A 15,396-nucleotide genomic window follows, 5' to 3' on the forward strand; every position below is an offset into this window, starting at 1 on the left:
GGAAAATTATCCAAACCAAGTCAGTCTGCCTGATACACTGTGACTAGAGGAATAAAATCTCAGAAGAAAATACTTCCCTCTTGAATAAGAAAAATGTAAAGAAAAAGGAAAGAGAATAAAATGTACAGAGTAAATAATTTAAAGATCCCAATACCTTTACTTTAACATCAATGGATAAAAAGTATTTCACAAGGGCGACCCTCACAGAGGAGACATTTTCAAAGCATTATGTCATAGATATGGTTCTAATACATTTCAAACTCTCAAAGATTAAACCCTTACACAATGCTTTGATAATATTTTCTAATGGATTGGAGGGGTTATATAAGGATACATATATCTATATAGCTAGATATACACATGCATATATGTATACATATGTATCTATGTATGTATAGTAAAATAAAGTATACACACTATGTATCTAGTATATTCATGTTAGATGTACATTCATATATACAATAGCCATTTGTTACATATCTCTTTTAACTGAAAAATTATTTAAAACAGAATTACACAGAGAAATGCCTTCCAAAGGCTCTTTATAAAAATACTGATTTCCTTGATGTAAAATGTGCATTTATAACTAAAATAACTTTCCATTCCAAATACTTAAGAACTGGGACTTATTTTTTAAGCCTTTTATTATCAACAATCAATTGTGTTTATTGTGATGCAAAATACATCACAAAAATGCTTTTTGGTTAGGACATGGGGAAAAGCAAAGAAAAAGCTGCTTTGGTTCTTTGTCCCAGAGAGTAAGTACTTACAGATATCCTGGATTAAAATTAATAGAACAATTAAAAAAAAAAAAAACTTTCAGATCCTGAACTAAATAAAGTTAATCTTTTTTTGGTGTATTTCATATAACTATTTTAAAGTTACACTGAGTTTGTGAAAAGAAACTAAACTTACTTTTCATAAGGTTTTGACAAATAAAAACACAAGAAATGTCTTAGGAAAACAAAGATAATAATAAGTTTCCCCACCCCTGCTTGCCCTAGTCCCACACTGGAACTCTAGAAAAGAGCTTAGGTTTCTACTTGTTTGTTCTCATTTCCAATCTGTCACCTTGGTGCCATGATTCTTTTTTAGTAAGAGATTCAGCTTTTATAAAAGGTATGGTCATGGTTCTTATGTAGCACATAGAACATGCTAGTTCACGTAGAAATATTTAATAGAATAAATGGGTAAAAATGAGCCATGGGTAATTAGAAGAAGCAATGATAAAATTAAAGCAACACATTCAGACTACTATTTTAGAACTATTTAGCATGCAACTATTTAGTGTATAATACATAATTAAATATTGACCACGATGTACTCCTTAAACATCATAATAAACGTATTAACAATGGGTTAGTATAACCATTTTTATCTTAAGATTTAAGTTACACTGCACATCACAAACTGCCTCCCAGACTTGTCTTAAATTTAACTAAATATTCAAAAAAGTTCCCCCTTGTTTTAGAGACACTAATACTTCTTCAAACTACTGTAAAACTATATTTATGCTGGACCTTTGCAATATTCTTGAGAAGAAACAGGGGAAATGGAATCCACCCTTGTTGAATAGCAAATAATCATTCACATTTTTTAAAAAACTCAGTGCTTCATGGAAATATGTCAACAGTGTGTGAATGCCTTCTTTTTCCACACTGCATGTACTGAGCACCCACACAACTAAAACACATGCAGAAATTTTTCTGTTTTGTTGGCTTCTGGACTTCTAAGTGAAAATAAAGATAAAAATCAAAGCAATGGCCACTACACGATCCAAAATATCAGGTACAACGTGGACTCCCTACCTTGACAGAGGGTCCCCAGTTCTGCACAGTTGGCTAGTTCTGCTGCCGGGAGCGGAATCAGATAGGAACCTTGATCAACAGAGAGAGAATACACCAATTTGACCTATGATTGACTGATATCATAAAAAATCATGAACCAGATGGTTAGTGGAATAGGAAAAAAAAAGCCCACCAATAATACTCTAACAGAAAAGTTTCTTAAGGTCACTGCAACCTTAATTTTCTCAAGTACAAATTCGAGGTATTGAAATTACCCTCAAAATCTTGAACTCAATTTTTCAGCCATGCAACATGAAATGAAAGTAAGAGCTATGGTCCCTTATAGTTTGTGTGAAAAAAGTTCCGGGCTTTTTTACACAATTAATTATAAGGCTCTGGTGGAAAGTCATACAAATGAAATAGTACAGACATCAAGGCTAAGTTTCAAAAGTGAACTTGCAGAATGATGGATTACTCACCAAATACATATTTTTGGTTCATAGACACTAGCATGCCTATCCCACTTACAATCCTAGACTATGTTTCTGTGATTCAAGTCAGTCTTGTATCTGTTTTGTTTCAAGCTTTTACTGACTCATTTTCAGCAGGAAGTAAATTTAAAGCTGATTTTCTAGAAGTAGTAGTGAATTTTCTCTGTTGCAATAAGACTTCCTGTGACAACTGACAGACTTTTACCAGTACATGATGGCCAAGGAAGATGGGCTAAATAAACTTATTATAAAGTATACAGCATTTGAATAAAGTCATAGGAATAAATTCAAAAGTAGATGACATACGTGTGTGTCTACCTACAGATTCATATGTATGCACATACATATGTAATATTATATGTTGAAGGGACATTTATATGACAGTGATTTCATTCTAATGTTTGAACATTTTCCCAGCTTTCCCACGGGAAAAGGCAGAGCAGATGCATGAGCTCACAAAAGATTCCTAATGAGGTAAACGGTGTGCAAAAGCAGAAAACACCCCAGCAGTTTAACAGCATCTCAGGAGGCACCATTTCCTCATTCTTGATTGCCTCAGGCACCAGGCTCAGGAAGGGATCATGGTATACCAGAAAGGCCAGCCTTACAAGCAGGTCTATGATGTGATATCAACTAGCAAGAAGCTCTCATCAGACCTTTATATGTTCATGCAACACAAACTCACTCACTGCCTACAATATGTGAGGCACGGAGGTCAGGACAGTATCCCCTGCAGTGCTGCTGCTCTCAGAGGCATGAATGGAGCTGGCTGCACAGTTCTGAGTGCTGAGAGAATGGTGGTGGTAGCAGTCCCCAGGGGGATATGACAGCAGCTTGGTGAGGAGAGGGAACAGGAAATCTATTACAATGAAGGAGACCCAGGAGGCATGTGAAGTAAGAGACGATTTCTAAAGCATATACCAAGAAGGTACTGAAGAAATCTGGGAACTCAAGCAATGTGGCATTAAAAATGCAACAGAGTAATTATAGAGAACAGTATGGACAACATGATACACAGGTAATCAGCAAACAGTGGAGGGCCTTGTAGTAGGAGAGACACTGTGTCTTTCTTCCAGTGGTGAATCCCACACACAGTAGGTGGGTGCTCAAGCTGAACTGAACAAATTACTCAACACATTATGAATGACTGCTAAAATTCTGACCTTTTTCTTAAAGGCAATGGGAAAAAATGAATAAGAGCTAGGGAAAATAAGATTTATATTCGAAAACGATAATTTTTGACATTCTCTCACCAAAACAAGGAAGACACAAAAAGAAGGAATAATACTAACAATTCAGGTTTGATATCATGAGAATAGTGAGGAAGGACAGAGAGAAGCATACATGCATTTAAGATTTATCAACTTACAGAAGAGAAGAAAGGACGTTTCGCTAGTTTCCAAATTGAGAAATAGGCACAAAACCATCTCATGAAAGGAGACAGGAAATACCAGGACTGCAAACTTAGGTGGAGATGGGTGAAGAGTAAGGGCTGTAATAAAACTGAGGTGCTGTGCAACATGGGTGTTCCAAGAGGCCTAACCTCACGGTTTTGATATGAGAACAGAACAGAATGAACTCTGGATATTCCCAGGGTTAAGCATCAGTCATACAGAACACAGAAGTTAAAAACAGCTTCTGTGGAAAGTGGTCTCAGGGAACATAAGTGAAGAAAGTTCAGTGAAGGGTGTGGCGGTACCAATCAAGTGTGCCAGAGGGGCAAGGAAATGATGGAGATCCATAAAGAGTCCTCATTTTGTTCTGGAATTTTGGTAGCAGTTCTACAGAAATTAGTTTTAGTCGCATGGGAATGATTCAATTCAGACTTCTGAGGTTTGAGGAGTGCATGCTGGATGAGGATGTTTGGTTGTGCAAGGAAGCCGAGACAGGGAGGGACTTTAAAAAAGTTTTAAAGACTGAAAAACTAAACCAAATGTAGTCTGGCAAAAAACAAACAACAACAACAACAACAAAAAAGAAAAACATTTGAGGTGGCAGAAGGTATGGCAGGATGGAGGGAGAATCATTTCATCTTGGATGCCATCTGCCCTCTGCCTTTCCATCACCATGTATGTCCACTTTTTTCAGGACCTCATTCTCCTACAGGCACTCTTGTGTTTTGGTAATGAACTTTTGAAAGTGAAAAAGCCTTTAAAACTCAGAGCGACTGAGGAAATCTCAGTCACTAACATGCAACAGAGGAGACTGTTGGATGGAGTCCTCTGGTTCTCAAATTACACACAATGCTGGCAGTCAAAGGCTCCTTAGGCCACTTCTGGAACTGATACAATATCTCTGGAAGACAAAGGGAGATAAGGGACAGTGGTGTGGGAAAGAAGTTCTTAAGCTAACTACATTTCCACTACATTATGTTAGAGAGTTTAGAGGTGGAAAAAAAAAAGAAAAGAAAAGAAAAGAAAGTCAGACAGCTATGATTTAGAACAAGATATGCAATCATTTTCTTGAACATTTTATCAGTTTCATTGTATGGTACCAAGTATAAATATCAGTGTGTGACGGGCTTCCCTGGGAAATTATAGCATTTGCCTCTCAATATTTTAATTTGTTGTTCTTCCTGGGAAATTTTACATTAGCAAATTATTATTGCCTTATAAATACTCAATGAACACTACTTTATGATGATCTAACAGGGCAATAGAAATTTAATAGAAATTAAATATGAAAACTGCATTATGAAAATGGTATTAAAAAAATAATCAATTTAATTGGAAGGAAGTTACCATAGTGAATGAGATTTGACACTACAAATACACCAAATTACATAAACAAACACATGAAATATAAAAAGTCTATACAGTCAGGCATAGTGGTGTGTGACTGTCATCCCAGCTACTCAGGAGCTGAGGCAGGAGGATCACTTGAGCCAATGAGTATGAGGCTAGCCTGGCTAACATGGTGACATCCCATTTCAAATAAAATCAAGTAAACAAACAAAAAACCCAAAAGCAAACCCACTCTTTCATTTCTACCTAGTGGCATTTCCAGCATATCTGTATAAAATAGCCAATGTCATGATCAATTTGGCTAGGCTGATGGAGATTAAAGAAGAGGAGACAATCTTCTCTTCCAGATATTGACATATTTATCACCAATAGTTTTTATAACATGAACTGTGTATGTTCCCTGATTTTTGAGGCTAACAAAAGTGTTTACTTAACAGAAAAATTTAGTCAAGTTTTCTTGAAAAAAGAAACAAAAACGTATATGAGGAGTTGGTGAACAGCTACATAGCTCCAATCTTTTTTCTGTACCTGTTGTTGCTCTTCCCAAATCACACTACTGAAAGAAGTCACTATATATTTATGTAAGTTATGGTTTAAATGGACAGATGTGCAGCCAGTATCTTATCTCATACCCTACTTGATAACCCAAATAATGGTAACCCTAACAGTAATTTCCAAAAAGCATAAAATTAAAAAGTGGACCCTCCCCTTTTCTCTTTCAGTCGTTACTAAGAAGGATTTGATAAATTTTCAATAAAATATGTTTGAAATTAAATTATTTCTGAAAATTACTATGCTAATAAAGAGTTTGAGTCGTCTTAAAAAATAAAATTCCTTGTAAAGATAAAGTGATTCTATCTTACTTTTATTTCAAGATGATTTAGCAATCTAAAAATGCTAAACTCAATAATTTGTTAGGGAGAGAGGGCAGGATCCAACAATGAATGAGTTTTGTAGCTGTGAGGGATAGAACTGTAGAAATTAAGAAAGGGCAGGTCTCTGAGAGCTGATGAAGCCATAGCAACAAGGTGCAAAATCTTGAAGATGAAAACAAAAGTCTATAAAATTGTAAAAATTTCTGGAGAGGAATAAAAACAAAATCGGGTACTTGTGATCTGTGTCTTATCTCTATATCCACAGTGACTAATAGAGGAAAGTGCTTAAGCTATGCTTGTTAAATAATGTAATTTGTTTGAACTCCTGCTATTCATTGAGTTATACTGTACCACTCCTCAGGAAAGAGCGGTAATCAGTAAAATAAATAAAACGGTTAGAGAGAGCACTGTCTGTTCTTTGTGAAAACTGATGGACATCAGCCAGTGTCTAAACCTGAATTATAACACAGGCAAATGCTTGCACCTATAATTAAAGAGCCAACTAAGAAGATTATCTGTTTCTGAAGGTCATAAAACTGAATGTTTAAAATTTTGTTCTAGGAAAAATATAGGTGCCACAATGTAAAAAAGAATTATTGCTACATAAATCATTTATTTCTGGACAGGAGAAGATTTAATCATAAATTTAAAAATCAGGGGAAATTTTCTTAATTCAGGCATATTCATTCCCAAAATAAACTGAAAAATAAAGGGAAACAAAATGTCCAATTATGAAATTGTTAAAACTTTTAATAATAACATTCATGTTATTATGGCAAGAAAATTTAACATATGGGAAACAAATGACAGGACATTTAAATATTAAATGCAGACTATTGTTTTACTATCTTACTTTCATTATAACTAATCTGGCAAAACATCATTGGAAAATCCATCCATTTCCTATTACAAATTGATGTTGGAATAGCTCATACCTAATAGACCCTGTCAGTCCAGTGGAATGCTAGGAATGGGATCCTATTTTCTCACTGATTACTGTACTGATCATTAGTTTGTTGGAAATTAAGATAACCATAAACAGAAAAGCAAAATGTTCTCCAGAAGGAAAAAAAAAGAAAGGTTAAAATGTTAATAGAACACACTTTTTTCTACTTCTTGAAGTTTTTCTTTGCTAACAAAACTAGATATAATCTCTGGTTCAGGTATTTCCTGTCAGTTAATAAGTAACTGGGATTCTTCAACTCCCAGAGCTGATGATTAAGCAACAGGAAATCCCCTTCTCCCATAATTTACTCCCAACACACAGTCCAGGGCACAAGTGAACCCAATTGGGGTGTACAGTGTCATCCTGGAATGGAAAGAAGGTGGCTATAAAAGAGAGATTCAAATGAACTCACTCTGATGCTTGTGATAGTCCTTTGATGAAATCATTTTGAAAATGACTAAGTCATTTTGCAAATGACTAAGGTACATGAACATGTACACATTCTAGTACTCTTAAGGCTTGGAAAAGAAGTCTTGAAGATAAGAGTTTAAAAAACATAAGGATGTATCATCTTATTACACATGGATTCTAAAAATGTTGAAATTATAGAAACAGAGAGTAGAATGGGGGTTCTTAGGGGCTGGAATGTATGAGATAGAAAACTACAGTTAAACAGAAATAAGAAGACAAGGAGATGTATTATGCAATATGATGACTATAGTTAAAAACAATGTAATGTACACTTGAAATTACTAGGAGAGTAGGTTTTGAATGTTCTCAGCACAGATAGGTGTCAAGTATATGAGGTAACAGTTTAAGTAGCCTGAATGAATTAGGTAACAGGTTAATCAGCTTGAATTAGCCATTCTACCAAGTAAAACATATGCTGAAACACCACATGGTACACCACGAAACACTACACTTTTTGTCTGTCAATATTAAAAAATTGAAATTAATTAAAAGCAAAGAAAATATGAAGACTCACAGGTACAATCTGGAGAAGGAGACCAGAGTTTTAGCCCACCAACCACCTCCCCTACTCAATTTCCCTAAGGTTCTAAGGTTTCCCACCCTGTATTAGCAGAAAGCAGTAGCCTAAACTGCGATTCCCAAACTTAAATGTCTACTAGGGTCAGAAGGTGATCTAAAGACAAAAGAAAGGGCTGCAGTAGGAAGGATATGGGGAGTGCTGAGGGCTGAGGTGACCTGGAAGATCCCTAAAGGAGCAGATGCCACTTAACTCCACTTGCATCGTCCATGTAGAAATTCCAGCTAAGTGCTTGTATTTTGATTGCCAGAAGAACTCCCAATATTCATTTTTGTGTGAGATCTATTTTTTGTTTAATGTGGGAAATAATTCATAGTTTAAAAGAATTATGTGGAACAAAAGCAAATAAATGACAATAAATACCACCACTGCCAACCAAGACTAAGGGTTAAAGAGCCTGTGAGTGATTGGCTCACTTTGCCTAAAGATCTGACAGGTCTTTTCTAGGTTTTCCCAAAATGTGAACTTCAGCAAAATGGACCCTCATGATTCCTTGGACTAGTTCTAGTGTTGGCAATTTTCTCACCAAGAGCTTCATAGGAAATATTTTAGGTCTGTGGTGTATCCATCACCATCAATCAACCTAGCCACTATAGCACAGTTGAAGCCATAGAAAATATATGCAAAATGGGCATGGCTATGTTCCAATGAACCTTTATGCCTGCCATAAGCTCTTAAAATTGTAACTTCTGGCCTCAAGGATCTCATAGTTTAGGAATCCCTGTAATACTATGCCCCTCATATTTTATTATACTAAGGTATCCAAGAAGCACCGCAGGAAAGCAACCTTATTAAGTTTGTTTCAAACAAATACTATGTTAACACCCTGTAAAGCCAGTGTTTTCCCGCAGAATGTACAAAATGTGTTACTGGTTCTTGGACTTCATACTCTTCCCATGGGCATGAATTAGCTCAATTACTCTAGTACCATGTTGCATTTTCTAGTCCTTCTTATGCTGAACAACACTATAATTTATACTGGTTAAGACAGCATAGTTCTTAAGTCAGCTGTTCTGGGTTCAAATCCTGATGTGGTCACTTACTAATTAAGTGTCATTGGTTCAGTTATTTAATCTTCTTCATTCCTGATTCCTCTTCTGCAAAATGGGGTCAAGAATAGAACTCATATGATGAGATGGATGATGTAAGAAACTATTAAATATTTGTAAAGTTTTTGAAATGATATTTAGTATATGTATTCAATTCAAATGTAATTTTGGCTGTCCTAGTCCTCAAGATATTGCTTCATAAAAAGGCAAATATCAGAATAGGCCATATTGTGACTTTTGAACACTGGCCAAGAATATGATGGAAAGAAGGCCTTGGACTGAAACTGATCTCCAAGAAAGTAGGGAATGCTCCTCCTCCTCACTCTTGATGCCACACTAAACACATACACATGACCTTCTACATTTCCTCACTGAGTGAAAGACTTCTATAGGAGTCACTGAAGGTTCTCTAGCTAATCTTAGACCAGAGTATGATCTTAAGGAACACTCTTAGCTCTTCCAAAGTTTCAGTCTCCTTCCAGAACAGGTTTGTGGTTCACCTCTCTTTCCAACAATCCATAAGAAAATGTCTTCCAAATGACATCAGTTGATAGCCTTGCTACCATCTGCGGGAGTGCTGTGGACCACAGAGAGAGATGGGTGACCTCCACTGAGGGATAGGTGACATGGATTTCCCAAGTCCAAAGGAAAGGCACAGTCCAGGAGACTTGGGGAGGTGGCCTCAAATTTGCAGTGGGTCCTCCTTGGTGCAAAATATGAAGAAAGATCTGATAAAATTCTTTCCAAAGTTACATTAAATTACTTTGGACTTCTAGGCCTCTTCTGCTCTCCTTTACTGAGAGTTATCTCGGTGACTAAAAAGTACATATTATCAATAGTTTAGATTATCATATGGCATTTAAAATTGATAATAAGGGGCTCAGTGGTAGAAAATTTGCCTTGCACATGTGCCTCACACTCGATTCAATCCTCAGCACCACATAAAAATAAATAAAATAAAGATACTGTGTTCAACTACCAAAACAAAACAAAAGTTGGAACAAAGAAGTTTTTTAAAAATACCTATAAAAAAATTGACAATAAAATATCTACTTTTATGTTTAAATAAAACTTATAATAAAGACTTCCAGAATTAACTTGTATACATAAGAAATATTTGATAGAAGTCTATGTTTTAGAATTAGTTTTCTAAATACTTTGCATTTACCTACTTCCAATAATACCACATTAAAAGTTTCCTAAAAGGGAACCAGAGAGAAAAATATTTTAAATGACTACAAATGCTCATTTTCAAACAAATGAAGATAAAAGTTCAAAGAAAAAAATGGTAATTTCTGATTATCAAGATTTTTTCCATAAAATGGCCAATTGAGTGTTTAGTACTAGCTGAGCAAATAATATTCTCTTAGGTGGTAGCTGTTTATTTGGGCAATGCAATTATAATTTCATTCTAGGATGGTAAAGATCAGGTTATTAGATCACTTTCGTGAATAATAACTTATTTATTAATTTATTTTGTTTCAAACCAAGAGTTAACATTTCTATTTGAGACACAATAATTATAACTGTTTTGATAGTGACAAACTGTGTGACATTCTATGACCTACGGAAACCTTAAGAATGGCAAGACCAAAAGCTTTCATTGAGTCAGCATGGCTTATAATCAAATACAATTCTTGATTATGTTGTGATGATGGAGCAGATAACATTTTAAAAATTTAAAGAGCTCCTTAATGATAATTTTATGCATGTGTGTGTGCAATTTCTTAATGACACACATTTTCATAGAACAATGCTAAAAAAACAAAGACTATCAATTCTTTGTGCCACGGACTTACCACAGCTTAGGTTGCTTTCAGCTTTCAGAGCAAGGGTTGGGATGTTCCAAAAGTCATTCTGCCAGTCAACCACGTTCCCTTTCACATTGCAGCTGAGGTTGGAGAGGATCTTCGAATTCATGGTAAAATTCCAAAGCCGAAAGTTATAAATGTCCCCTTTTAGAGAGGCGATTTCATTTTTATTGGAGCCCAACAACAATTTCCCATTCCCAGGAATGACTTTACTAATGGTAGAATCACACGGGACCATTTCGTAGATTCTTTTGAAATGGACACCAACAGAGCCTAAAGAATTATTCCAAACCATGCAGAGCTGCTCAAAGCTTTCAGTGAAAATGTCTTCTTTATCTTTCACAGGTAATGCGCTATTCAGCCAGCATTTTGAGCCAGAAATATTTAGGAAGTAGTCACCATTGGCCTTTCCAAAAGTGAGCAAGGGTTCGAGGGATGCATCTGAGTAAGAGAACGCCACCCAGTCACTGTCTTCATTGCCAACTTTGGCTGCTTCGAAGCACAGCGTGAAAGCACTGAGCGCTGGAATGGAGACACTCTTTGCAACGGATACCTGGTAAGCATCTACTGACTGGGGTAAAATGACTTTTTGATTCCTTAAGGACACAGCAACTAGGAGAAAACACAGCACCAGAGATAAGACATGTTAACTGCAGAACAAGGACTACAGAGATGCAAACATCTGACCTCTCTTGTCCTCCACCACTTTCTACTCATTGACTTTTATCCACCCTCGGCCTGCTTGCTCCCCTCTTTCTCTGCCCTTCTTCTATCAACACCCCCTAACCAACTGGTCTTAAACCAATAATAACACCAATAAGAAATCCTACCCATTTTAACTCTAATCATGATTGAATCTAATGCTTAAACTCAATTGAAGGTATAGCAAGCTAAGTTGGTAAGTATTTTTTTAATCTCTGAGTTCAAAATTCAAAAAAAAAAAAAAAAAACACAAAACCTCACATAACTCCCCAATTAAGAAAGAACTAGTTTCCAAGAAGGCTTTGTATACACATTAAGATTTTTAAAATATATTATTTTAACTGGGCCTGGTGGCGCATGCCTACCATCTCAGCAGGTCAGGAGGCTGAGACAGGAGGATGGCCATTTCAAAACCATCCTCAACAACTTAGTGAGGTGAGGCCCTAAGTGAGTCGGCAAGACCCTGTCTCTAAATAAAATATAAAAAAGGGCTGAGGAATGTGGGTCAGTGGTTAAGCGCTCCTGGGTTCAATCTCCACTACCAAAAAAAAAAAAAAAGTTATTTTTCAAATGTATTCTAAACATAACCAATAGTTCCATGTTTCATCACTATTCCTGAACATTTCCAGACCACCTCCTTCTTCCCTTCAGATACTCCATATCCTTCTCTTTCTTCCCATCAGCAGGCTATTTTAGGAACAAACGTAAATAGAATTTTATTGAGAAGAAAGAGTATAAGGCAAAATCCAGCATAAATGGTGTTTTAAGGTGTGGACCTTTTAAACCTGGGCATCCGAGCTATTTTTGAGGGACACTAAAGAGTACTGGTTAAAGGACAGACAATGAAGCTTCATATCCCAGTTGTTCTATAGAGTAGCCATGACCTTGGATTACTTCGCCTCTCTCTACCTTAGTCTCCTCATCTGTAAAATAAACAGTGGTACTATTAACTATATGGTCAATCAGAACCAAATAAGTTAATATCTTGAAGCAGAGAGTGGTGACCATCCCATAGCAATAAAGAGGAAGTGCTTATTATTATTTGTATAATAAATGCAAAATAAATGCATTCATTGGCCTACTATATCTCTGATATATATGAAATTATTAAATAACACTATGAACATATCCTATGGTAATATAATAGACCTTATGAAGTTGATTTAAGGATAAGTATGTTTCCTTAAAAATGCTAATTAAGGGGCTGGGGTTGTGGCTCAGTGGTAGAGCACTTGACTAGCACATGTGAGGCACTGGGTTTGATCCTCAGCACCACATACAAAAATAAATAAAATAAAGTTATTTAAAAAATGCTATTTAAAAACTGTTTCATATGAATGGCAATGCATATGAACATATTTTAATATACACCAAGAAGAGCTGTATAAGACATCATTTAATATAAATATTCTAGTAAAAAATCCATAGTAGAATTTTAGAGAACTGTTAAATTTAGTCTATATTTTAAATATAAGGCAGTTCAAGGTCTGCTTATGTGAAGGGATAGTCATGCAATATGAATCTAGTATTCTATATGCATATTATTTTTTTAAAAGAGGCTTAAGGAAACAGCTGTGGATATTTCTTATGAGTGGTTATGAGTGTGTGGTGGGTATACAATGAATATTAATTCATGTCTTTTTCATTTTCAATTTTCCTATATTTCATATTTTTAAAAACATTGTTTTTAAAAATTAAATCAAGTGTGTTTTACTTAACCACACATCTCTAATATCAATCACAAACAGTAAACAACTTCTCAACCAAAACACAGTTTATAATGATGAGGGCCAGCCATTCTCATGGTCGCATTTATATGTCCCCCCCGTCCCTCTCTCCCTTTCTTTCAAATATATTACATCTACTTAGGAAGCTCATAAGAAGAAGGAAAAACAAAAACAAAAATATGTAACTAAATTGCATAGTCTTAAAGCTTAAGCTTTCTTAAGCAAAGCCTGGTTTTAGAGGCTTACAAGATTATTTTAATGTTATGAGATGCTAGAATCTGGGAAACATTTACTAATAATGTTTTATTTTTTTCAGTTAAGTACTTTCAGGGGGCTTTCCTCAGGCTAAGTTGTTACCTTAATTATTAATAGCACTTTTTAAATTTACATGTGTTTTCTATATTTGTCCCCTAGGGTGGTTTTTTTCAAAGGACAACATCTCTCTCTATATATATATTTTTTGCACTGGGAATTGAATCCAGGGTTGCTTTACTACTGAACTACATCCCCAGCCCTTTTTTTTATTTATTTATTTTGATGTAGAGATTCACTAAGTTGCTTAGGACCTCACTAATTTGCTGGTGCTGGCCTTGAACTTGCCCAAAATAAAATGATTTCTAAATAAGGATGCTTTAAATTTTCAGTGGAGAGTTGTTAGAATTACAGATTTTAATTATTAGCAGTGGAGTATCAACATTGTCTTCCAAGCAGCTTTTAAATGCTCTGCATATAAACACTATAAAAGAATTAAGCTCTACTGTAACCAGATTTGGGATCTGGTAGTCATAATTTGCTAATGAGAATGCTTAGAGAACATTAACAGATTCTTGCCCTTAAGTCCTAATCCTAATCATTCACATTCACATAAAAGAGCATAACTCTGTCTTCTGGTCTTTGTGTTTACTGTAGCACATGTTAACTGAAAACAGAAGGTTGGCGTCGCCTTTGGTTTACATACCTCTGATGTAGCTGGCATTGAAACCTTTCTTCTGGATGCTAAAGTCACTTGAAAAGGACACATGCATCTCATTCGCACTTGAGTTAAATGATAGTCCTTTGGCTGTTGCTCCACAAAATTTAGTCTGGCTTTCTCCATTATCAAGGGATAATGAGTCATAGATGCAATTGGGAGCTTCTTCAATGTCAAAGTCATTAAACGTTATCTGAATGATGTAGCCAGTGGGGGCTCGCAGGGTCCACATGCAAGCCTGGCTGTTAGGGTAGTCGTTGGGGTAGCACGGAGAAGTAAAGGTCCCAGAAGGGCTGGACAGGACGACCCTGCAGTTGGCACATCCCCGCACTGTTGGCCAGACAAAAGAGAGACAGGGAGAAGGGCTGTGATCAGACGCACACAATAAACCAAGCATGCCACACACTGGGGACAGTCAAACAGAAAACATTTAAAAATACCAAAACACAGTCGGGAAAATTAAAAGGACCATGAAACCATTTCAAGAAGAGAAAGAAATGCCAAGGGTGCAACCAAAAGGAAAAGAAAAACACAAAAATTTAGAGCAATGATTTTTAAACTCCAGGTGTTATATATAATGCACACGGGTCTTGCCATATATCACATCCAATTTCACGATCACAAAGAGCCTGGGGAATCACCAGTGGATTTCACAAAGGCTCACTGACCCAAGTTAAGAAACTCCCCATAGTAATAGAACTGGATGGGAGAAGGTATAAACCATAAAGGTAGAGCTCAATATGACAAACCATGGAAACAAAGAAAAGAGAAACTCTTAGGAAATAAATGGTGGAAGAGAAAGCTAAAAACACAAAAGTTAAACAGGTTATCTTAAGGCAGATTGTACTTTTCCTCAAATTCAAATAAACATTATCACCTTGCGTGTGTAGAATATTTATAGTACTGAAAGTACTTCCATTTATCCCGTTTGTTTATCATGGTTGGTAATTATATGCTTCAGTGATCATCTCATTTACTCATTCATTCAGTAAATATTTACTGAATGCCCGTGTGTGCCAAGCACTATTCTAAATAGTAACATACCGTACCAGTGGGAAAGACGCTCCCTGTGCAGGTTTACACTTCAGTCTCAGACCTAAACCAATATTAAACATAATTACAGATGATGATAAAGAAGGGGGGGGCGAGTAAAGGAAGGGATCGACAGGGACAAGAATGGGTGGGCATGTTGGGTGGTTATCCAAAGAGGTGATGTTTGTGCAGAGATCCAGATGAAGAGATGGAG

General features: G+C 35.9%; 1 protein-coding gene across 3 annotated transcripts in view; it reads right to left on the bottom strand.

Annotated features, from left to right (window-relative positions):
• Nucleotides 1-15,396, bottom strand: part of Adgrg6 (adhesion G protein-coupled receptor G6) — a 126,018-nt gene that overhangs the window by 55,178 nt on the left and 55,444 nt on the right. For all 3 annotated transcript variants that reach the window (XM_077109544.1, XM_077109546.1, XM_077109545.1), the window contains exons 2-4: nucleotides 14,139-14,480; nucleotides 10,740-11,363; nucleotides 1,809-1,877 (exon numbers count right to left, since the gene is read on the bottom strand). In XM_077109544.1, the coding sequence (XP_076965659.1) occupies nucleotides 1,809-1,877; nucleotides 10,740-11,363; nucleotides 14,139-14,480 (1,035 nt within the window). The remainder of the gene's footprint in view (nucleotides 1-1,808; nucleotides 1,878-10,739; nucleotides 11,364-14,138; nucleotides 14,481-15,396) is intronic.

This window comes from Callospermophilus lateralis, chromosome 6 (assembly GCF_048772815.1).
Source record: "Callospermophilus lateralis isolate mCalLat2 chromosome 6, mCalLat2.hap1, whole genome shotgun sequence".
NCBI lineage: Eukaryota > Metazoa > Chordata > Mammalia > Rodentia > Sciuridae > Callospermophilus > Callospermophilus lateralis.